At 39.4% G+C, this 26,351-nt stretch overlaps 1 protein-coding gene across 2 annotated transcripts in view; it reads right to left on the reverse strand.

Moving 5' to 3' along the window:
- Positions 1-26,351, reverse strand: part of arhgap36 (Rho GTPase activating protein 36) — a 55,148-nt gene that overhangs the window by 22,478 nt on the left and 6,319 nt on the right. Inside the window, exons 1-2 of one of the 2 annotated variants that reach the window (XM_034857122.1) lie at positions 9,914-10,131; positions 2,977-3,133 (exon numbers count right to left, since the gene is read on the reverse strand). In XM_034857122.1, coding sequence (XP_034713013.1) covers positions 2,977-3,112 — 136 coding nt within the window. In that variant the 5' untranslated portion in view covers positions 3,113-3,133; positions 9,914-10,131. Of the gene's footprint in view, positions 1-2,976; positions 3,134-9,913; positions 10,132-26,351 lie in introns of those variants that run through there. The other variant, XM_034857121.1, reaches the window with a different exon arrangement.

Below are 26,351 nucleotides of genomic sequence, written 5' to 3' on the forward strand. Positions count from 1 at the left end.
GGAAAAAGGCTGCAATGAAACAAAGAGTGAAAAATTTAAAGGGGTCTGAATACTTTCCGTACCCACTGTATGTGTATAACATATCTTATAAATGAATACGATTCTAGTGGGGGGAAAAAGGATACTGAAGCACCAAACGTAAGTGAAAATAGAAGATACAGTATAGTAAAATAATGTATATATTTTCTTATCCAAATGGGCATCAAAACCATGACAGCAGGTGACCTACAGAATAACTGAGCGTCGCTGTTGACAGTATTTGAGATCACGTGTAAACTGGGCCTGCGGTCAAAGTTCAGCATGCCGGGGGTTACTGTATAACCCTGAGAGAGAAAAACAGTATGGGAGAGAGCAGCTGAGTCTGAGAAAAGCAGCCCAGGGACCGGTCTCAAAGGAGAAAGGCTAACGACAGATCCTCCACACACATAAACACACAAACTTCTACAATCAGCTGTTTCTCAGTACAAGCTATACCCGGTGAACCTCGAGACATCTCCAAGCCCAGTAAACACGAGATTAAAAACACTCCCAGTCTGCGGTCTATGAAGTGTTTGAAGGAAGTGTCCTCGGACACACTCTCATGTCTCAGCAGATTGTTTGATGGTGCTTTTCCACAATGTGTGACTATACTGAATTAAAACATTTGCTTGCAAAAGAAAGATTTACAGTTTGTTGGTCAAACTATCCTTTACTTTATTGGCTGGACTTTAGAGCTCAGACGGATGTGACGAATGCACACAAACACTATTTCTAAGGGTGCTCCGGTCAGGACTTTTGGGGCCGATCACCGATTACTGGAAGTAGTGTTGGTTGATACCGATCACCGGACACTGGATCTATTTATAGCCTTCTATTTATCATAAATTTTAATAGTCTTAATGACAATGTATAGTAAATATATGTATTAAAATTAACAGAAGATAATGTATTGTGAAATGTCAACTGTTTACTTTTATTGACATTCTACTCCCTCTGTTAAAAACACACCTAAACAGCTTTCATTGTTAATTTACACAAACTTAAAGTGTACTTAAACATAAATTGCAGAGCAAAGAAAAGAAATCACACATCTTGGGATGTCAAGATAAAAAGGCATGAGGTGTAAAGTATTTTAGGCTAGTCCTCCTGCTGTAAGGAACTCAAAATAGAAGCCAGGACATAATAGTCCCACAGTTGTTTAGCTTTTTGTCCTAGCTCAAAATCTAAAAAATGTCCTTCCAACCACTGCAGACAATTTTTCAGTAGTAGTAGTAACACATTTTCTCATGAATAGTGAGTTATCTGATGGTTATTTGAGGTATTTCCCTCTAGTATTAAAAGATAACTAGAGCTGATGGAATTGTTAGGCTGTTAAGGACAACCGTCTTCACTGAGGCTTGACATTCTTACCTAAAGATCCCATGTTACAAACATAGAAAAATACTCTGCTGCAATATAATTTGTGTCAAATATGTTTTTACTTCAACTATCATATTATTATTTGTTTACAATGTTGCAGAGCAGGACGTGGCTTTCTAAGAAAGATGATATTTTTAATATAGTTTTCAGTAGTTAGCAGTTTGCTCACTTCTCCGACACAATATGTAAAGGTGTGCTCAGATCAGATCAAGATAAATGGCGACTGGCCACATTGTAAGACGTCCTGTTGCACAATGTAGCACCGTAGACTTTACATTTCTGTTTCCCATTTACAGTCCGGGAATCTAACACCGCCTCAAAAACACACCGACGAGTCTGATTGCCAGTTACATGCCTGGCCACTATGGCTGCACAATTAACCGCAAACTTTGTCCAAATCAAAATACGGACTAGTACAAAAAAAATTATTTTTTTCTTCTTCACTTTTTTTAATTAAAATGAGAGTAATGATACAAAAATGATCATTCCCTCCCATATCATGAATCATTTGGAAATCGCAATCTCAGTTAAAAATAATCGCAATTATTTAACTGGGCACCGCAGCGTGGGGTTGCTTTTCTCCAAAAGTTGAATCCGTCTCAACTTTTCACCTGCCAAATTTTTCTGGCTCCCCCCCCCATGGCCCCCACAGCTGCAGCATTAACCCACCAAAATCAGTGGAAAGACCTGCGTTTCCCCCCAGACCGCCTGAGGACTGCCTGAGGCTGTGTGAACCTACCGTATATCCTGAACTGAACTCAAAATCCTGTCAGTGGTGTTTTGAGATATGGAGCAAGACACATGGAAGAACAAACACATCGTGCAGCATCCTTCGACCTTTCTTATCATAACTAACAACGTCATTGCTTACACATGTGCATGGAATGCCTTCTTTGACCAGATAGAGGCAACTAAATACACAGGCTTTTCCTCAACCTCCTCCTGCTTCACACTCAACTGGCCTAAATCTCTAACCTCCGAGCGGCCACTCCTCTTCACAAGCATGACAAAACATTAAAGTGGGCCCTTCCGTCCAGAATCAAGACAATACGCAGTAATATTCCATCACGGATTAGTCCTGCACAATCTGACAAGCCATTTGAGCGCGGCGGGTTTGCGTTTTGACCCTTTTGAATCGTTATATTCCACATTTGAAGCTGCAAATTGTGTGTAGTTTGTATTAAGATTGATCCAAACTCATTTCAAGACATAACGAAAGTCTTGAAACATGACAGTGTGCTCTGACATCCAAGATTTCATAAAAGTCGACATGTTCAACAGAAGACAAAGAATTGACAAAGGTTGCTAATTGGCAGCAAGATCTTAAAGAAATACCTCAACATTTTGGGGGATATGCTAATTTGTTTTCTCTCCAAGAGTTAGGTGTGAAGATTGATACCACTCTCCATACAGACAAGGGTGTGACTCTTCTGATCAAACTCTTGGCAAAAGAGCAAAAAAGTACCACCAACTATTCCTGTAAATGTTGGACGGAGAGGCACCCAAATCAACAAAAAAAACCTGACATTGGTGAGAAAAAAAAGAGTCTGAACTCAACAAGAGAAAACATTTGCGTACCTCTCGGGATGCTGATCTTGAAGTCCAGGTCCCTCTCCTCCAGGTGGTATAAGGCAACTTCCTGTAACCTGGCTCGCTCCAGCTCCGACAGGCTCTGGATGGGCATCGGCTGTAACCGCACACTCTGACCCAACATGGTCGCCCACGTGTGGTCCCCCTAACGAGATGAGGAGAGAGAAACCATCATCAGCTGTTTTCAGAGAACATTATCAAACTCAAGATCTCAGTCGAGAACAAGGCATCAGACTGTGGGCTACAATGTGGTAGGTTGCCCAGAAGCTTATAGCTGCTGTCTCTACTGACATCTAAAGAAGATTTTTACTTATGATGGAGTATTTACCAAGTAAGACATTAGTTGACTACTTAAAATTCCCCCTCCACTAGTGATATTGAGCCCCGTAAACAAAGCATCAGAGGGGGAACGGCAGACGGGGTGAACATTGACTAACAGGATGGAGCGAAGCAGACAAACAACAAGAGGTTTTAGGAGAGACAGAGTAAACAGGAAAAACAAAGTGAAGTCAAGAAAATAAGTGTGGGAGTGTAGTTGTTGTTGTTCTGATGGAGCGATGCGACACTCATAAGTTAAGGAGAACCAGACATGTTTCAGAGAGGTCGAAGAGAAATGTGTTTTTAATCTATATGTGTGTGTGTTTGTGTGTGTGTGTGTGAGAGAGTTCGAGCCATTGAGAGCCCATTGAGAAGCCATGAGCATTAGGTCTGAGGAATTTTGCACAACAGCGGGTACACCAATAAACTAAAACATCCACACAACACAGAGGGAATGCACTCCTCTTTTCTTTTTATCACTTTCTTCGTCTTTTCGTTCGTTCCTTTCTTCCCTTCCTTTACTTCATCCTTTTTGCTCTTCTACTTTCTTCCCCCTCCCTTTCCTTCCTCTCTTTTTCCCCTACATTGGTTGCTTTATTCATTTGTTTGTTGGTTCCTTCCTCCTCTTTTCCTCCCATTCTTCCTTTCATCCAGGTAGAAGCCTCATAGAGACTGTTATCTCTTTTTAATAAGAGACCTATACCCAAGAAGGCAGCATGAGTTTCCTCCGCTGATACATCTCCAAAATCATCCGTTTTTAAACACACTCTTGTTGTTCAAAATGTGTTGTCTCTAAGCTCAAACCACGACACGCCAGTTTCTCGGACTAGACCCCGAGACGACATTAAACAACGCTTTTGTTTCACGTACCCAGTTGTATCATCTTATGCAACAGAAAGTGATCTGGATGTGTAAAATTGGGGGAGTTTAAGAAACTTTTTGCCATTTTAACTATTGTTAATCTTGTGTTTACTAATATATTATAAATTGTCTGCAAAACCAGTCCAGGCCTTATATTTGCCAGCACCGTGCCCTGGCCAAACTTTTACAGACTATAAGAACAAAGAAAGACCACAATGAATAAAATGGGGAGGCAATGGAGGACAACGTGGGCAGATTTTTTTTTACTTGCGATATATCTATGTTATAAAGCAGAAAATATTCACTAATTTTTAAGTCTCCCTTTTCACCTTTGCAAATCTCTTTTGAATGATGCTCATTATGTTCCTGTTAAACATCATGCAACAGTATTTGGTAATAAATCAGTATGGGACAAATCAATGGGGACATAAATGAAGAGTCAGAGGATCACCAAAGTGATTACAATTCCTCCTGAAAGGGGCTTGGATATGTGAAACTAATTTCATGGTAGAACATCCAACAGTTCTATCCATTTCACTCAAAACAACAAATCCCAACCTATAGCTAGAGGAAAAGTCTGAGGATCCCCAAAATCATTTGGATTCACCCACTCGAATCTGTTCAGTTTCAAGATTGTGTTATCTCTTTTTCCAAAAATAATAGTCTCTCTTTGAAGGAACGATTGAAAGAACCTTGCCAGAGCTTATAAATTCACTTAAATCTTACAAAGTAGAGTACAAGCCTTTATATAATCACTCTTTTGTAAACAATCAACCTCACGCCTTTACCATTTAAAGCAGCCCGTAACCCTTCATATTTGCAATAACTGCCTCCCTCTGTATGTCTATACGTATACTTCCACGTCTGACTTTCTCATGACTATAATTCAGCCGGCCTCAACCCAAACAGCACAGCTTGATTGGAGAAAATTGCTTTGGCCTTAATGCTAAATGTAACCAGACAAGTCAACTGTGGTGAAAGTTGCCCGCAGAGGCTGGTGAGGCAGAGGGACATACAATGTCTTAAAAGAAAACATGGCTCAGTGGAAAACAATACTATGGGAAAGTTGGTTTGCTCTCTGAAATGTCACGGGTAAGAACTGACATGTAGGATAAATGTCTGGACGCATGGCCAGTCTGTTTAGAGAAACCTATACATTGTCTCGTTTAATTCCGCTGTCTCTGTAACAGATGTGCATATGTCTAAAACAACATTCATCACAGCGCACATTTTCCTCTATAAGTTCAGTATGTGATATTGCACGGAAGGGGGATCTATACACCTTGATAATAACAATAACCACTATACAATTAGCATACAGTCATAAATGAGACACACAAGATGAAAACTGACACACACACACACACACGCACATAACTTATACAATCAGCTGCAAAACACTTTGTTCATTACACTCAGGGTTTTTGCTGTTACGTCCATTCATTACTTGGTCTTGAATGACCAGTAGCTGTTGTTAGCTAGTGTTATTCAAGCTGAAACTGACTTCTCTACTGCTAAGCTACGTTCTTCATTCACCACATGATTGCCCCTTCTTGTTGTTACACACGTAGATAAGATATGCATTCTTGACATTTTCTGTTCACCTTCCTTAACCCAACATGCACCAAAACAGGACTGGGAACCAGCAATTTAAAGAATGTATCATTTAAATTAAAGCCTTGTTGAATGTTCCTCATATCATTCTGATTAAAAGCGTGAATGCGTTCCCTGTTTCCACATGTAATGCTGTGATCATGTTATATGCTTTCAATCACTTGTGCTGAAACTCAATTAGGCCGAGTCAATCTGATACGCTTGATTTGATTCGCTCATTTGTGTGTGTGTTGTTTGGCTTGTTTTGTTCATTTTTGTTGGTGAAAATATAAACAAATGTGAAATCAAAACTGGGAAATGCTGTAACCTAATACAACAAATTTCCAAGACTGTAACCACATTGAACTGTGCATGTGGTTTGCGGCAGCATGGGCAGACGGTGTTTATTTATCTCAAGAAAAGCCAAACCTAACTTGTCACGAAGAACAAACTCAAAGAAGAATGACAACACAATGAAGTGTTTGAGGTTTTGACCACACAGAGCTGGTTCTTCAAAGTTTGAGGGCTGACTGTCAGAGATCTATAAAGTTGATTCAACAATTGGAGTACAGATCAGGGACTCTTTTATTAGATCTTCTGTCCAATTGTGGCTGAAGTCAATACCAGGAACAATGAAGGGACACAATTCAAACCACATAGACAAAACATACAGAATGAAAGAGGAAAGGGGGGTCCAATGAACCAAAACAATGCTTCACTGACACATGTGCACATCTTCATACCAGAGCGCGACCGATAAAGGATTTTTAAGGTTGAATCCAATCAAATATTTAGTTATTTAAAAATCTAATGACAGACCGTTATATCGGCCAATATATATATATATATATATATATATATATATATATATATATATATATATATATATATATATATATATATATATATATATATATATATATATTTAAAAAAAATCCACAAACAGATTTGCCTAAAATTAGTTATTTGTTAGTTATTAATGAGTTCTCACTAAATTAATATGATAATTATTGTTTTTATTGTCACAACAGAATAGAGAAACATCAAAATATATTAAGTTTTGATAAATAAAATACATAAAAATACAAATTTAAGATATGAAACAACAACAACATCCTTGTTGCCAACAAGGACGTTGTGGACGCCCTCTGGTGGACAAACTATTCAACGCCAACACTCATAACATGGTTGACCGTCCGTTTTTATTTTATTTTTTAATATTAATTCATCAGAATCAATTGGCATTATAAACGATTCTGATGCGGCTCCGGCCCCGCCGGCAGTGCGTCCAGCTCCCTGTACCGCCCGCGATATTACGAATCCCACTATGGCCACGTCTAGACCCGCCCTTCAGTAGCAGTTATTAGCTTGGATCTCCTGTAACTACCACTGCTCCACATTCTCAGCTTGGTCATATGTGAAGCATCCGTTCACATAGGGTTAATATACAACCCGTGTATTTATCTTAAAAACCCTCCCGGCCCTGCTTGGCTGTAAAGCCACATAGCCTACTTGTTGTCCAAGCCGTGTGTCCTCACTAGATAAATGTGTGCAACATTCACTGTCCCCTGGGAAATAATGCAAAGTTGAACCCTGATAGGTAACCCGAATTGTAAGTCAGAATATTTGGTAAGCACAATTACATTAACCTAAAATTAACTTGAAATGCCACAGCCCATTCAGTTTTTTTAATTATTAGAATATAGACATTGAGAATGAATCGTTCTGCAAGTACTGTTAATTTAAAGTATATATATATATATATATATATATATATATATATATATATTCACCAGAAAACACGAGGTATGGATTAACCCAATTGTTATGCCTTTCTGTCACATCTGCAGCAGTCAGATTCGCTGTGTTCCCTCGGAAGGAATCACTGCACATGGGTATGCACTTTTAATGTCATTTGGAGCATGTTCCGAGGCTAAAAACACATTTAAAACTTGCCCTGTTTGAGCCTGTTGGGTGCTAACTCTAGCAGGAGGATAACACGTGTAGATAGCACTGATTGGTTTCATTTTTCTTGCTACTGACAGCACTCCAAATTCACAAACAACAGAGCTACGTGTTGAAATTGACCGGAATTCTCCTTTAAGGTTAAATAATAATAAACACATCCTAGTTTGTTTTCAAACATAACCATGCAAATTTTAATCACGCTTTAGTTACTATGAGAGAATATTGTAGGTTAAACAATTTTTTTTTTTAAATCTCGACGTCATTGTGTTCATTGAAAAATGCTAATCAGGTTGCATTTCAACATATTTGCATGGATGAGTAGTTTATGAAAAAGGTAATATGCAGAAGAGTTTACATGCTAAACATACATTAGTTAATAATAGTAGGAAATACTAGGATACAGTATCCATTGTATGTACTGTATGTATGCTGACCTGTAAAACATGTATTGCATCCTTTTGTATGTTTTGAAACACATAATTTTCTTAAACTTTAAAATTCAGGTGTTCATGCAAAAACAATTTAACACTCAAAGAAGCTTTATTTTTTTTCTTTTCAAAAGTGTCTTGATAGGAAGTCAAACTGAGCTTTGTGTTCTGTTTGTATGGGCTTCCCAGTTCACCATCTTACAATATGTATATATTTTCACTCTCGTTGCCCTGAAGGCTTTGCTGCTTCATTAGTGACGTACAATAAGTTTACAGTCGGCTCTTTCTATCAACTCTTTTAAATATAGATCACTAGGGGAACTGTGACCTGCTTTTTCTTTTTGCTTCATGTCTCCTCTCAGCACTTAGAAGGTACTCTGGAGCTCAGTGGCGTTAAGTACACATTAACAATACATACTTTCCACAAAAGTGTACAATAAAAGGTTTTCCAGTATAAAAAGCATTTCTTCAAGTGTGTTCTCTCATCCCTGAACCCCTTTCCCTTTTTCATTAATCATGTTCCCCCCCTCCACTTCAGTAATTCATATAAATAATTTGCACAGATCCTGCCATGGCTCCATGAATCAACTCTACGTTGTGTTCTCATCAAAATAATAAAGAGTCTTATTAGGATGCTCTCAGAAAACACATCACAACTGAGCCTGGCATGCATTAGTATGCAAAGGTGCTTCTTACTCATATGCACAGACACTGGCGAGAAGGCACACTCACACGCACACACAAACAAACAAACAAACAAACAAACAGGCGACACTAATAGGCTCCTTGGCAGCGCTAAAGACTTAAAGAAACAGGTATTGCTTCTACACAGCAGACATCTTGTGTCACTTCTTGGCGACTATAGTGGCATGCTCCCACAGAGTTTTAGGGGATCACACAGACTCTTTGCTGTCTTGAATTCAATGCAAGTCAATGTAAGTGCAGTGTGTGTGTGTGTGTGTGTGTGTGTGTGTGTGTGTGTGTGTGTGTGTGTGTGTGTGTGTGTGTGTGTGTGTGTGTGTGTGCGTGTATGTATGTGTGTGTGTGTGTATGTGTGTGTGAGAATGCACTTCAATTAGCATTGCAAAATGAAAACCTACTAAAAAAGGAGAGCAAGAAAGCAGGACTACATTTGAAGATTTGGTCCACTTCTTTTGACATGGCACAAATATTATGGTCTAATTATAGTTTGTGTGTTGGAACGTTATTCAACTCCTCTAAGCCAAATTTTTTGTGAAAAACATGTGACATTTGAGAAGTGTGAGATCCAAGACTCCTTATTGTGTGTAAATTAAAAGCTTGATCCCATTGGGGGGATTAATTAAGTAACCTTGTCTACCATTTTTAAAGAATGAATTAATGGTGTTTACAAAGTTGTGCACCTGACTACTCTTAGCCATCGGAGCTCCCCAGAGGGCCGTGAGCTTTAAGGAATAAGACTCTTTCTCTTTTCTTTTTTTTATACAAGACTGTTGGGGGAAAAGCAGGACAGATTCTCAGACAAACTACTCTTACAACTTCTAAAATGTATCTTCACTTGTTGAGATTTCTTCATTAGAGTTTTTAAATTATATATATTACTTTACAAGAAAATTCACTGAGATTTTGTGTCCCTTTATGACACCAACCTGATTCAAATCATTCATCAACTTTTTCACGTTAAAGAAGAAAATTTTAAGTATGACCATCACACACCAGCAAATAGCCTCTGAGATGTTCAAGTTCACTAAAAACACACACGCACACAAACACAATACCTGTATTGGGGTGTCACTTTCTCTCAATTAAAATCCCCTGCAATCGGTGCTGCTAGATGTTTTAGCCCCGTTTATCCACACTTTGTTCATACACTCAAAAGCATCTCTGAGCACTGAGCCGGATGAGTCGACCAGCAGCTCAGAGGTAAAGTAGCAAGTGGGCTTTTGAGTGAGCGAGAAAGAGGGGGAGGGAGAAGTGACTTAGAGAGAGGAGGAGCAGCGCATACTGATTCCACTTCCAGGAGCTAAGAACATAAACACAACAGAGAGGGCAGGAGAGAGAGAGAAAATGGAGGGAGGGAGAAAGGGAGAAGAAGTGGGAATCAGGAACAAGGTGAAGGAAAAGTGAAGAAGAAGAAATGAAGAGAGCAAGAGGGAGTTAAGACATTAAGGAGGGAGCAATGCTAATGCCAGTATTTTCTCCCTTTGAAATTTTGGTTTTACAGCTGTAACGTTAGCACAGCCACGAAAGCAGCAAACAAACAGAATCAACAGACAGATTCTACATAACCTATAAAAAAAAAAAAAACTAAGTTTCTAACAGTTGCGTGACCAGAGACGTAACAAATGATGGGTAAATATTGGAGATGTAATTGAAAAATGACAGCTTAGAGACCAAAAGGACGCTGAGTTGGTTTATTTCCTCCTGAATAGGTTGCTAAGCATTAGCTTAATTTAATTTTTTTACGGCTACAAGAGACAGGGATTTTACATAATTTCAACATTTGTGTACTCACATTGAATTATATAGTACCTGAGTTGACTACTTTCAAAAACAAATTGAGAAACAGCCAGTAAAGCAATCCCAACTGGTTCTGGCTAACGGCGCCATGCTAACCCTGCTGCAGGGGAGGGTGTAAATCGGACCATGAGTTTGCAGTGTGTTTAGCGATTGTTGCCGTAATTCTAAGCCAATAAAGTCTGTTCAGTCGTATGGAGAGGTAGTGTTCCTATTAGCGGTTCCCACTGTAATTCTAAGCCGAGGAAGTGAGTCCGTCCGTCCGTCCGTCGGGTGGAGAGGATGGCAAGGTTGTTGTGTTCTTAGCGGTTCCTACCATAATTGTAAGCCTAAAAAAGTCAGTTGGGTACAAAGCTCCACATGAGCCCGGGCATTTAGGACTGACAATATAGCTAGCATCTAACGTTAGCTACTCCGCTGCTCTGTGGAGTAAGGTCGGGCTAAGTGAGAGGAGCGTCTAGCAACATTGTTGTGGATGCTGCAGTCTCAGTCTGGCAACCTCCATGAACTTTGAGAATGGAGAGTAGGGGGCGGGAGGCGACTCTCTCCAGTATTTTGAATTTGCATTGCGGTAACTATTTAACAAAAGCGATAGGAGGAAAGGAAGTAAGAATAAGAAAAGGAGGTTGGCAAGGAAGTAAGAGAGGGAGGTAGAAAAAGAGGGAATAGGGGAAGAGCATGAAGGAGAGAAGGAAAGAAAAAGCAAAACAGGAGAGAGGGAGGGAGTTAATGTGAGTGGAGGAGGATTTAAACGGGATAAAAGCACTATAAAAAGAACAGACAGGGGAGCAGTGGATGAACGGAGGAGACCTGAGGGAAAAACAGAGGTTTAATTGGAGGAGAAGAATTATTTTATATTATATTATAATAAAATGTATTAAGTCTGTTTCAAGTAATATTAATCCAAACTTGTATTTACTTGAGAGATTTTGTAATTTCACCAAAATTACTATATTAATCCCACAAAATGCCATAGTTTGTTCATTTCTTTGCTATTGAAATCATTAAATTGACAAAATCCTTCTTTCAACAGCTGTGCAGAGCCAGTGTGTGTGTGTGTGTGTGTGTGTGTGTGTGTGTGCGTGCACATTAAATGTGCCTGGAAAATGTCCGTCAGCAGTCCAACTGTTGGGCCCAAAACAAAAGCGGACAAAATAGCTGAGTCCACATTTGATGACCCTGATTATCGTATAAGGCTCGTATACCGGGCGGTACCCGGGAGAGATGAACACGTTTCTGGGAATAACTACAAATAAACAGAACTCAGTAGCAAAGAGGGTTAAGATTCACTTAGCACGGCAGCCTGTTCTCGCGTCTCTCTATAGCTGCCATGAAAAACATAAACTTCTGAATTCAGAGTACAATTTAATGCATTATCTTTCTTTTAAATTGTTGCTGTCAAATATTTTCCGGTTATAGCTGTGCGGTGATCAAATGTCTGTCATTAGACAGCAATACAGTAATGGGCAACCTTCTGTGTGGAGCTAGAATATTGGATTCTGGAATATTTCTTTTTTCTATGGGTGCTAAACTCATTTTCATTTCTGCCATCACTACTTCAATTTAAAATCTCAACAGGAAGCTGGATGTGCGTCAGTGTTTCAGACACATCTGTATTAAAAAGCATGTTACATATTAGACTATCTACTGGATAAATATTGTTATAAACTGACAAAGTATTGGTATATTTCTACTTTTACACCACTGATATGACCAGCAGTTTGCTGTTGCATAATGCAGAAACGTGCTTTTAACAGTAGAACTACTCTTGACCTTGGGACACCCTGACCTGTTCTTTCCATTGATCTCATGGATTTCACACACCGGTCGGGGCGTCTTCCGGCTTCTCGCTGTCCTCTTTTGATCTTCCTCACTTCCTGCATCGCTGCCATACTTCCAGGTTAAAGATCTTGAGTGACATTACATGGCTGTGTAGCTGATGTCCTCAAACATTGTGTGCTGACTCTTGCTGTCTGCATAAAAACAGGATGGCTAATGAACGCACACACGTGCGTTCACACACACACACACACACACACACACGCACACACACACACACACAGCATGTCAGGATAGCACTTCCTTGACTACACCGCCACCTTCAGTCTAAATTGTGTACTACAACACAAATTGATTCATTAAACATGAGCAGATCATAAATGCACAGATAGAATACAAATTGTGTTAGTTATCAATATTTTGCTTTCTGACTAATCTGAATAAAAACTTTTACAAATTTTAAGGAGTAAAGAACAACAGAGTTGAGTTAACATAATGTTACAGGAAGTAGTTTTTATTTAAAGGATAGACAAGGGTTTAGTTCCCAGCTTGGGACTTGACGTGTGAAGCCATCCCTTATTGATGAACCCGCACTCACACACAGATATATCCAGTAGCAAAACACACCTTTGGCAGCATTAAATGATTCTTGACTATAAAGTTACCTGGATCACTTTTCTCATGCTGCTACATGACTATGCATCTAGTCACGCCAAGTACTGCATTGTGTAACGCATCTTCAAGCATGGACAAAAACACTCTCACTGTGCAAATAAATAACGAGTCATTATAAACCAGAACGTCGTTCACCCTCTTGTTATCTGGATTTCCGTGATGTTTCACGTTTAATGCTGAGTGATCATTTATTGTGGCTGATAAAAAAAAGTCCTGGGATACCATTTTATGGCTTATGGCTCACAGGCTGCAGATTGTATGTAACTCATCTAGCAGTTACTCTGAGATTAAGAGCATTACTCGTTCCCCGTCAGGGTTTTTTTCTGAGGACAGACAAGACTGGACAGGTCACAGAGTCCTTTATGGGTAGATAGCCGTGCACACAAAGCAATACGAGATTAGGACTTAATGGCTTCTAAATAGAGTAAGTTCTGTCCTATGACTGCATTTACCATGACATATGGAGATCAACAGATACCTGAGAGTTGTTGATGAAGATGTGGTCAAGTCTGACACTATATTTGACAAAATATAAATCATGAGGAAATAGGATTTCTCTGAACTTTGACGCACACGTTTTGGCACCAACAGTGTTGGCCTTTGAGGGGGAAGCAGACAGAATGCATTGTGGCTCTTAAGACTGTCCAATGGTGGACTAAGAGGCTGGCGGTTCAAATCCTCAACTAGTTGGATAAATCAAATGATGGCGAGTAACATCAAGGTAACACTAAGAAGTCAAAACGTAGGAGCAGAAAAGAAGCCTAATCCTTTAACCATCTCTCCATTCTCTGCTCTATGATCTTAGGTGTTGTAGGTGTCACTTACAATGACAATAAAGTCAATTCAGATTTAATTTGACAGCTCGATATCTTTTAAACATGACACATGAAGAAACCTTTCAAATGGTTTTAAGTTCTCAGCAACAGTTCTACTGCGAGACACACACTTGCCTGGTAACCTAAAACAAAAAGTCTCTCCAAGGTGGGTGCGGCGCTGATAATGGCTCCAAAATAGAAAAATAAAAAAAGGGAAACTACAACCTGGCACTAAATATGCAACAGAGCAAACATGGAGGCCTTAATTCCGCCAGTCTGTTGTTTAAGGCAATAAGCCTCACATTTAACAGATATAGTGCAATAGTTTTACAGTATTTATAAGTCTCATGATACTTTTTACAGATGGATGGCGCCATCTGCATTTAGATTCTCTCCTTATTAGATAACGATTTTCACAATGGCACCCATCTTCCTACTTGTGTGTCTCTCTTCCTGTAGCACCCAACGTCTTAAAATATAACCATGTTTCATATTACTACTGTATGTCCTCCTTTCAAATGTTGGTGTCTCCCTCTCCATTTGTTTCCCAGATGATTTGGGGAAAAGGAGAAGGGGAAATGCCAACGCCAACAGAGGAAACAAGATTCCAGCGAGGATATCGATAACAAGTCCCTCTCTCTCTGTCCCTCTCTCTCGCTCTCTTCTCTAAACAGGACGTTCACATCCACACCCATCCTCATGCTCATCAGCACCATCCCTGTCTGACAGCTTCCACCCTCCTCAAAACATCCTCCTCTCTTATTTTCTCTACCCGGTTGTTTGCTGCTGTGGCGACGAGGAACGCCGAAATGATTCAATGACTTCCTGCTGAAAGAGGAAATTAGTGTATTAGGGTTTAGCCAGTGATGATGTCAGCCTCTGTTTTTACAGAATAGTGTCTGAAGTAAAGTCTCAAGCTCTTCATAGTTCAATAAGAAATACTAAAAACTTAATTAAGTAACAGAGTAAATTTACTCAAGTGTTCCCTTGAGTACAATTAAGAGGTACATGTAATTTACTTGTTTATTTCCATTTTCCGCTCTTCTATCAATTCATACATTTCTCCTCCACTACATCTCAGAGGGAATTATGTGGTATTTACTACACTCCATTTATACAGATTTAGTTTTTAATTATAATGGAAAACTGAAGCCGTTAGCTCTCTTTAAAGCCACCAGACTCCTTTGACAAAACCAATAATTTGACCTGCATCTCCAAACTGGGGTCGTGCCGCGTGTAGGTTATACACTGACAATGGATAGGTACCTCAAACAACCCTATTCAAAAGATCCGAATTATCCCCACAAAATTCATTCCATTGCAATCCATAAAATAGTTGTTGAGGTATCTCAGACATTGCCGTTCCTAAAAAGCGCCAACCACTCTTTCCAAAAGGACCAAAGGATCTTGTCCTTCCTGCTAATACCTAATTCCTGTTTCTTTGATCACTTGCTCTTATCTTCCTGTTTCCTATCTCAGTAAATGTTCACATATTCTCTCCTTAACATTTAATGATCCCAGAACAAAGACTACAGAGGAGAGAAGAAAGAGAAAAGAAGAGAGAGCATGTTTAAAACTCATGTTGACAGAAACTGCAGAAATAAAAAAGGCATTTCATGTATTCTGCCTACTGCAATTTAAAAGACTGGGCTGTCATCTTTTAAGGTCCTTAGTTGATAGAACAAAGAGATGATCTTATTTTGAAGAAGACTTTGGGGAATCTTGTTTGGGGAGAAAATATATCAAAGCACTTCTTCAGTAATCAAATCCTCATACTGCTGTCCCGGAAAGAAATGAAGAGTATTACAAGAGTGTTTTGTGTTTTAATTCAACATGATAATGCATGTGTTGAATGCATCCAAGTCCTGTTCAAAGAGCCTTTGTGTGATTAAAAAAATATGTCAATATCTTCTTTATTATGTCTAAGTTGATTTGGCAAACAGTTGCTTATATAGACATCCAGCAGTTATGGAGCAACATTATCATTCAGCTGAAGTTGTAATTCTGGCCACCTTGTAAATGTATGTCCAATGTTCACTCTTTACTTTGTCTCCTAAGGGGAAACAGCTGGCTGTTTAGCTACTAAATCCTCCACTATGTTCCCCAGCTAGTTGCTAACTGTGTCTGTCTGGTGTTTGGTGGTGGGAAAGGAAGTTTATAGCAGACTTAAGAGAGCATTTTCACTAAAAATAGTTGCAGGTAACAAGGTTGAAAAGAGTTAAGTTGCAAATCAACGATCCTAAGAAGACTTAAAGCTCAGGGGACTTGGTACAGGTGAGGTTTTACTAAAAACTAAATGAAGACAAATCAAAACAGAAAGTTTGAGCCAGAAGAGATTAAAATATTTGTGTGTGATGTGATAGTTGTTATTATTTCCTTTGTCTATTTATGAATCGCTTATTTTTCATCAAATCATTTCAGTCATTTGACTAAATCAGTGTTCATGACAAAAGTATAGACTTGAAAATGAACAAGAAATAAGAACTTTGAATCAACACTAGAGCAGCATCAGTCTTCCTTTATAATACCATTTGAATTTCATTAGTTTTTTAAATATTCAAATTAAAGTTGAATTTTCAATGCTCAAATGCAGCCTGTTATAAAGATGTCCAACACTACTCAGGTTTAAGCATTGTCAATGCCGCTATAAGCATGTGGTTGTTATTCCACGTTCTGTCCACTAGAGGGACATGTGCCTGGCCTTGTCTTGGCGCATTGCATTTCTGGCACTCCGCTCTCGGTTTACATAAAATTCCACCGCGCACACAGCGACAAACACAAATCAAATCAATCAATCAATCAAATCAAATTGATTTAAAAGCAACCTGTTTCTTGTAGCTTGTCAATACAGCTGTTAGAAGGCGATATATGAAGTCAAAGCCAACTCTGACAGCTAAAGGGCAGCTAGCATAAAGTTTCCTTGAAGGTCCCAGCTAAGCTCCTATAACTCGAGACGCAGTAAGGAAACCAAAGCGAGCTAACTATTGATGACATCAGCATTTTGGCTCAGTGGATGTCAATTGTAAAGTCATGTTAAAATATTTCCCATCCTTCTTCTGAATTCCAACCACAGCCTGTGAACCTCCCCACCCTAACGTTAATCAGTACGTAGCGTTAGCTCACAATGCCTTGTGTTTCTCACTCCCGTAACTTATAGTTCAGACGCGACATGAGAAGAGGGAGATCAGCTAATGTTAGCCAACCTATCACTTTCAAATAGTAATTTCAACATTTGATTAGTATTGATTTTTTTACTATTATTATTATTATTATTAATTATTATTATTATTATTATAAATTTATATTTGACTTTCCAAATTAGTTCCAACAGCCCTATTCAACACACAGTTTGGCTATGGCTGGGTACCGAATTCAAAACTTTTAGGCACCGAATTGCCTCGAGAGCATAGAGTATTGAAAATTGCCTCATCATTCAATACCCAATTTCCATACCTAAGGAGTAAATCTCAGTCTATGAGCCAGTAAGCATGCAGCATGCTTCTACCAAGATCTAATAATGTCCGTGATTGGTTGTTTAACGTTACATATCGTAAAACACCCAGGAAAAACTCTAGGTTATGCACAGAGACAGGCTCACGTAAAAACGAGCTGAAAAATAAATAAAATCATTTGAGACGTAATTTGTAATGTAATTTCTTTTTGTTGATGGATTTCATAAAACTGGAATCAAAAACAGAAACGTTCAGGAACCGGTATCAAAGTCACAGTATTGGTATCGATACTGGTATCGGAAATATTGAAATTACGATACCCAGCCCTAAGATTGCGTTCATCCTGCAGAATCTGCAGCTTTGAAGATGCTCTTAGCCTTCTACAAGTTTGTCAGAGGCTAACCTACAAACATTTTTACAGTGTCTTCAGTCATGATGCTTTTGGGCAAATGAGGCCCAGCCACATGACGCTTCTGTGGTTTGGCTAGACTGTGACCTCTGACCTCCCTGTTGAAGCAACCCTTACACATTATTTCTGCTGTAGCATTTTCCCAGCAAAGTGTAAAGATGGATGCAATGTTATTAAACGCTGACAAGGACACAAAGCACCCGATTTATCACCGCAGGGTCACAAAGTTAAATGCTATTTGAACCATTTTATCAGATAATGATACAAATGTTATGCTAAACTATCTTACAACAGAATCACGGACATTCTTCAGCATGCATTTTTCTATTTAGTTTTAAATCAAATTACAGGGAGAATTACTCATTTCAGGATGATTACCGAGAGCTTGTGTCTGTAGATTCTCACTGAAAAACAAATGTACAAACACCCACGCTGTGGAGGACATAACTGGAAGTGTGGAAGAAAAGCTGAGAATGAACCAGCATGTTAACATGAAGCTGAGCCATTCATCAGCCGCAGGTTGATTTCTTCTTCTTTCCTTTTCCCCATAGAAAAAGATAAAAGATGAAGATAGAAAAAGAAAAGAGATGAAAACCTACCTAATTAACCATACAGACCTCTATAAACATCAGAAGGCTCCCTTTAACTCAACATTACTCTGTTCTCGGCTGACATGGACAACCTAGCGCTGCATAAATTAGCCAGCAGCTAGCGGCTTAATACCGACAAAACACCTCATTAAATTGCCCTTTTTTTCATGGAAACAAAAATTCAAATCCCAACATTTATATTGGAATACCTACTCATCAAACAAATATTCAAATATTTGGATCCAGCCCTAGTAAAAAGGTAGACAGCGTCAAAACCAAACCTAATTCACAACGCAAAGCCAGTCCTAACTACTGTACATTTTGAAATATAACACATTGCACCACGTAATGCGGCGTTCAGAGGTCATGGTCATTTAACATACTTCTGTGAGATCAGGTTTTTTCAAATTGCAGGCATCATTACAAAGTGAAGTCAAGTTACCAAAGTCAAAAAGATAAAAGTGTCATGGTGGTGACAGCTCAGACCCTGCCAACCACCAGACACAACCATCCATCTCAAACTGAAAGCCTTGTTGGGATGTGAACACCATTTTGGGGCGGCCGGGGATTCCTCTAGAGGGAAAAGACAGGAAGAGTTGAAAATGCCAACCAGGGCTTTGAAGGTTCAGCTCTGCTGTCTCAGATATCCTCCGAACCGACAGGGTCATGTAATAACTGTTTTTCTAAGCTTTATCTAATTTAACTTAGTGATTTTACTACATTTCCCAATGTCCCTTTAGAGACAAGAGATTGGTCTCATTCCCTCCTCTTTGACAAGTTGCCTGCTGCTTGTGTAACTAACTCAGTCACATTAACAAGTGGATCTTATGGACAGATAACATGAACCTAAAATGACTGAAGCCGGGGTAAATCCTCTTAAAACCGAGGAAAACTGCTCACAGTAGAGGTTAGGAAGCACAGCGTGAAGCGGGAATTAAAAACATGACGTTACAGGGTGGAATCCAGCAATGTCTTATATTATTTGATTTTCAAGGTAACTCCATTCTATTAGAAATAGAAAGTAAAACATAATTCCTGCAAAGGATTTGTGTCGGAAACTTCTATCAACCTTAGGCAAAAGTTATGGTGCACTTAGCTCTCTTGAGATTTTAGCCTCCAAACCAAGAAAATACATCTATTTAAAATACACATTTCAAAAAAAAAAAAAACACACAAAAAAACAGTGCTTTCTTGTTGTTTTTTGTACCAGTTTCTTTTGCCGGGGGCAAATGTTCCACCAAAACAAATTCCTTTCCGAGGCTATTTTGCAAAGCCAGCGGTGCTGCATCTGGTTGCCTAGCACCGCCCGAGACTATTGTGATTGGTTTAGAGAAATGCAAACATTCCAGAGTGTTTTTGTACGAATCTGGCAGCGCTGTGGAGGAAGGTCTGATAAGTCTACGACATTCCGCAATGGTTTATCTGCATTTTTTTAAATCAATCACTATCATCTTTGGGCGCTGAGCGTTAGATGAAGCAGTGCTGCCGCTGCAAATTGCCTCGGGAAGGAATTTGTTTGGTGGATCACGAGTACGTTCAAAAGTTGTTTTAGTCGTGCAACAGAAAACTCAGATTAGACAGATAGTCTGGCTAGCACTCCGAGGAGCAGTTAACAATAGTCCTCATAAACTGACCGGAGCTTAAAAAGTCAACACAAAGAAAGCAGAAGGGGACTGACATCTGGCTGAACATTAGGGACATTTGGAGGAATATCCAGTGGCACCTGAACAATCCCGGAAATTTATCGTCGTTGATATAGACTACTGTCACCTAAACTTCCCGAAAGGGACGTGGCTGAACTAGCATCAAGACCTCAGGTTATGTCTGAGACAGTCTGCTGCGTGAGCCAAGAGTTGAGAACGATCCTCCAGCCTCACAAGTCAGTAAATCAGCCAGACGCTGATGTTCGATGTTAGTTAGGAGATCCATCAAGTCCTAAACGCTGACATTAATACATGTGGACAGACTGAATAACAATGCCTTTCTTTACTTTGCACTTTTTGCAAATTTTTCCATAAGGGAGTAAAGAAGATTGAGGGGCAACACAGACATGCCAAGATTAATACAGCTTAAATATAAAAAAGAAGGGGTGGCCTGTCTCCTGACTGAATTTCACTTCACACAATATAAGCACGAAGACAGAGCAAAGGAGAGATAGAGGCGAGAGAGAGTGCAAGTTGGAAAGAGTCTCGTCCATGTTTCCACTGTTTTCCTTCCCGCTTTTTGCCTCAGATTTGCATGACTAAACATTGAGGGTTAAGAAGTGGGAATCCTGTGGTTTTCCTGTCATGATTCAAATAAAGGTCTTCCCAGGACAGCAGGGATCCGTCCACACACAGACGCAGAAATCACGCTCATACCTCGACAAACTTGCAAATGTGCGTTTTAACATAACAGAAAACACTACACAGATGTTATCCGTCCTTCTCGGAGCCAAGAATGATTAGCATCTCTTCGGCTAACTGATTAACTAGTTTCTCAACCACATCCCCGACCCTGCATGCTGCTATCTCTGCTCTTATCACTTAACTTTCACAGACCCAAAGCACTAAATGATCATTACGGGTAGCTTCACAGTTAGACTACCAGTACTTAAATGTATGGCTTTTAAAAAGGGCAAAAGTAGTAACATCATGGTGTAAAAAATGCTGCCAATACAACATGGATTCACCTGTTAGAGAAGGGGGGAAGGAAGACTTGTAGTGTTAGGTGAAAAGATCAGATGTAAAAGGAAGTAAGAGACAGAAATGAACAGATATGTATATCTTATAAGCTCAGAGGATAATGCTGGTGTCAAACCAACAAGGCCTTAGTTTTTCTTTCAATACTTCCTGACTTTTCTGTGGCGCTCAGGCACAAGCCTGTTGCTTTCTACTTAAAACATACGTCTTTACAATTGACCGTAGTGATGAAAAATACAAATGATTGGGTACAGTAGCTTTGAGAAAAATGTTGCTAAAACTGGAGGAAAAAGCTTAAAGCTGCAAATATTAATCAATTAGTTGTTAGGGCTAAGAACCAAATTCAGTACTCTGTAGGCAGCGACCGAATTGCCTCTAAAAGAATTGAGTATAAAAAAAATGCCCCATTTCTATACCTGAGGAGTTGAACTCATCAGACTCAATTATCATGCAGCATGCACCTATCAATCAAACTACATTTGTAGCAGTTTTCATACAAAAGGCCATGGAACACGAAGCGCTTCACATTATAAAAACGGAGACAATTACACCCCCACCTCCCTCCACAGATTTCACGTAAAAGACAATTAGGAACGAGGTGAGGAAACATTATCATGAACCGGCACAAAACAAGCAAAACCCCAATTTCAATGAGGAAACACGAGGCAGCGTAAGGTCTTAGAAGAAAGTAAGGATTAAAATGTATTTAAAAGCTCTAAGGCACAGAGAAAGACAATAATATCAGGCTCCGGTTACACACACAGCACACATTTGGTTTTGTTCACAATAAGGACAATATTGAATATCGTCAGAGGTATTGTTTAAGATGTGTTTTGAATTGGGCTGGGTAACAAATTCAATACTTTTACCGCACTAACCAAATTGCCTTTGACATATCTAGTATCAAAAAATGCCTCGTCATTCAATACCCAATTGGGGGGGGCGGGTTGCTTTGGGATTTTTTGGTTTCCTTCAGTTATTTGGAGCTGGCACGCTGTCAGCTGTTATCAGAGGACGCAGGTGAGGGAGACAAGAAACTCTCATAATGAGTGAATTCAGTTGTTTCCTGTATATTGGTAATTTAATTTTAAAAGAAATAATGATCACAACGAAAATGTCTATGTAAAAGGGCCTCACACGCCTCGCTTAAAAAAATATTAATAGAAGAAAGTCCTATTTATATGCTTTCAGAGCAGATCTCTGTGGAGCATACAAAATAGGAATGGTAGAACCTCCAAAAAGAAAGTAGTCTGGTACCATTACTTCTTGTAAGTAGTACTTGAATGATACCTATACTCTTCCTCTCCATCCCCAACTTTCATTAACTGTTCAGTGACCAGTGAGAGACATCTCCTAAACGGCTTTTTCTTGCTACAGCCTCTGCCTGGTCAGGCTACCATATGGCAAGCAACAGCGTGGCTGTGAGTCCCCACAGCTAACTAACAAATCCCTCTCCACTCCATGTGGTGACTTCACGTCAGCTCTGAGCAACAACAACAAAAAATCTTCTTTGAGAAAACAATCTGACCTCAAGAGGTTTAGCAATCTGTGCAGAGTGCAGGATATCCTTCACATCATCTGCAAAAATACTTCCAAAATCACATTTAATATACTAAAAACGGACATTAATGTTCAAAATAGATTGATGTTATTTTTCACATGCACGTTAAGATCAAATTAACTGATTGAGGTGATTTTCCTATCTTTTTGTAGACATGTGTCTGTTTCAGTTTAATTCTGTTTTTCTTAAAAGGTCCCATGGCATGAAAATGTCCCTTTATGAGGTTTTTTAACACGCATTCCACAAGGCTGCCTATGGTCCCCCCCGTGGCTAGAAACGACGAGAGCTGTAAACCGAGCCCTGGGTATCCTGCTCTGTTTTTGAGAATATGAAAGCTCAGATGGGCTGATCTGGAATCTTGCTCCTTATGAGGTCATAAGGGGCAGGATTACTGCCCCTTTCTCTACTTTGCCCTCCCAGAGAATTTGGCCAACCCATGAGAGAGAGAGAGAGAGAGAGACATCATTCACTTAAGCTTTTTTGGGGGGGGCCAAAACTTAAAATGTAAGTAATTCATTTGGTGTCTTGACTTATACAGTTTTTATCTCTGTTAAAACAGTTATTATTGAAGAAAAGAAGGAAAACATTAATATAAAATTCAAAACCTATGAACAACACTACATATACTGCATACAATATGCTTTTTAATGAAACCAACCAACACAATTATGAACAAAGTAATTCACTGGACGCTTTTCTTCTGAGTCAAGTTCATTCATATGACTCATTTTCTGCAGTGACGTTTGTGGACCTGCAGCTGGAAGTACCCACTGAACACTGGTTATATAACTGTGAGTGAGCACGACTGATGGGAGATTACACACTGTTTACGAGGACACCCTGAAGCCACTGGCACTCACTCAGTCCCAAACCACTGTAGCCTCACGCACGCACGCACGCACACACACCAGATGCAAAGAACCCTTGAAGGCACCAACAGAGTGCAGTGGAGAGAATGGATTAATGTTAGAGGGTAAAATAACAGTGCTATTTTTGTGTCTGTCAGCAGATTTGAAATTATGGAATACCTGTCGGAGATTTATGAAAACGTAGCTGGAAATCAAACCCACATGTTTGAGCGTGAGTCAGTAAAAGTATGAACCGCCATCCGGTAAATTCTGGATGATATTAAAAGTCATATCTTATCTCTCACACACAGACACACACACACAAACTATTCATAGTATACATAATTGAACCGAAAATGAATTGAAATGCATTCATTCCTGCAAGTTATTAAGTTCCTGTGTTTTTCTTGTGTACATTGGTATCTGATTGAATCAACTTGTCATTTTAGCCAAGATATAACAAAACCAAAATTTGCTAGCATTCAACAACTACATATCCCATGAGTCTTAGCCACTCACAAATTTTAAAAGCCTCTTGGGACTTGTTAGTAGTTCAGCGGCCTTTTATTCTTTATTCCTTAGTTTATCTTTATTCTAATTAAAAGGTGCTGACAAAACACATTCATATTTTTTTCTCTTCCAGGAAAAGAACAAAAGCAACACTGATTACGTCTCCTTCCCCTGTGTCAGAGAGCTCCACTGTTGTCCAAAAAGTAGTAAACACATCCCTGTTGCACCGGAACATGCTCCTTCATTGCCACAGACAAACACACTGTAGTTTATTCTGACTCAACCCCACATACACCGCCCTGCTGCCCGAAATACTCACCAAATATGAATTATTCCGCCGCTAAATATAGTCCCCGACAAATGGACTGTTTTCTCCCATTTGTTTGATCTTGGGAAACTGAAATTATTAAAAGATGCACAAACACATTGTTGGTTTTGGTCTTTTTAATTGGATTTGATGACAATGAGAGAAATATAGATTAAAACCAGCCTTATTATTCTACCCATCAGTCCCACTGATGTCAAAACTTTATTGTGCAAGAGACACCTGGGAGTCTTCTCATTTCCCTGTTTTGTTCCTCCTTGTCTCCTCTCTCTTCCTTCCTAATCCCTGTGACCAGGGAAGCCAACCTCAGCGTATCATCTGCAAGAACACCTCAATTCCTAAAATGCATCTCAAGGAGAGAGGATGGAGGAGAGAGGAGGTTTGCCCGAGGACACACGAGCAAGGACATCACCGGTGTCAAATAAAAGAGGCGTGACACACAGCTGGAGTACACAAACCATGGCATATTTAACTGACTTCACTTTAAAATGACAGCCCTGAAGCGCAGATGTCTCATTTTGTTTTATGCCCGTTGCCTCGACTCCTCTCTACTCTTGATTCTTAGTCACGAGGAAAAGGAATTGAAGATGTTCAAGCTAATAATATAAAATATTAAAAACAGACTAAAAAGTCCAGAAAGAGCAACAGAGAACACTGCCAGTGGAGCCGTTTACCAGCAAATTGACAACAGATGTAGGTCATCAATTATGTAAGAGAATTTTAATAAAAAATAGGGCGGAAAGTTTGCCCAGAAAACAGCACACTTGAAGCACAAATAAATTACAACTTTTCCTTTTATAGGAGAAGTTCTCCTGTCAGGCCAACGCTGAAAATGTAATAAATCAAATTTGGGAGATTGAAATAGCATAAATAAATAGAAGGAAAAGAATTGTACATAGTGAGTCCTATCTTAACGAGACTGACTTTCATTGTGCTACAAAGGAGTGGTATGCCTCCCTGACTGTGCTGTAGTAAAAACTAGAAATGAGCCGTAGTCTCTTCTGCGAGTATCTTTCTATCTGAGCCGGTAGGAAACCTGAGACGGACTGCAGGGCACACCAGAGAAGAAGAGCTGGTGGGATCTGATCCTAAACCAGCAGAGATATGGCTCCAGAGCCCGGGGGTCAAAAATAAGCCGGTCACACCCATGTGTCTTCTCCCCTCTCTAAATCGTCAGCATCTCAACGTAACACACTTTGTGCCTTTATCTTCACGTTGGAGCTCATTTTAAATCCTAGCATCCAAGATGTTAGGTAATAAGCGCATCAGCAGAAGAAATCATCGCACACATATTTCCACACACAGACTGCAGATCATTTGGTTTCTTAACATACTTCTCTAAGTACGAGCAAAGTACAAGTCACACGTGCACACATTGACCAAATACAACAGGCCTAGGTCACAGCATTAACTCATCTAAAAGCAAATACTCCTTCTAGAGGCATTTAGACTTCAAAATGCTATTTCTGTATGCATTTAAAAGTTGAATACAATTCCTTCTTGATGCATTTATAAAATAAAATAAAAATAACCCACACTGATACATTTAGACCAAAACACTACTTCTTTTTGCATTTACAGTTAAATAATATTCCATCTTGATGCATTTAGAGTTAAAAAATATTCCTTCTTGATGCATTTACAGTTTGAAAACTACTCCTTGATGCATTTAGAGTAACAAATATGTCTTACTGATGCAATTAAACTTGACAACAGTAGCTTTTTTTGGCACGGGCGAGGCGGGCAGCTGCTCGGGGAAGTATTATTTCATGACACATTTGGGGCGGCACGAGCACCGATCCCAAGGGTGCTCCGCTAATAAGCATCTCCAATCCTATCTGAGATGAAAGATATCCTATTTTACAGCATTATTATCAAGTTGATAGGTGTGTTTTTTGACTTTACCTCTTTTTTCTTCTTTATTTTCTCCAAAGGGCACGCGCCTGTGACCACATAAATCGGTGCCTATGTTTGGTCTCTGAAATGGAACGGTCTGGACAAGTTGGGGAAGGGGGGGGGGGGACCATGAGCTGATCACTTTAATGCGTGATAAG

The sequence above is a fragment of the Etheostoma cragini genome, chromosome 19, assembly GCF_013103735.1.
Source record: "Etheostoma cragini isolate CJK2018 chromosome 19, CSU_Ecrag_1.0, whole genome shotgun sequence".
Lineage (NCBI taxonomy): Eukaryota > Metazoa > Chordata > Actinopteri > Perciformes > Percidae > Etheostoma > Etheostoma cragini.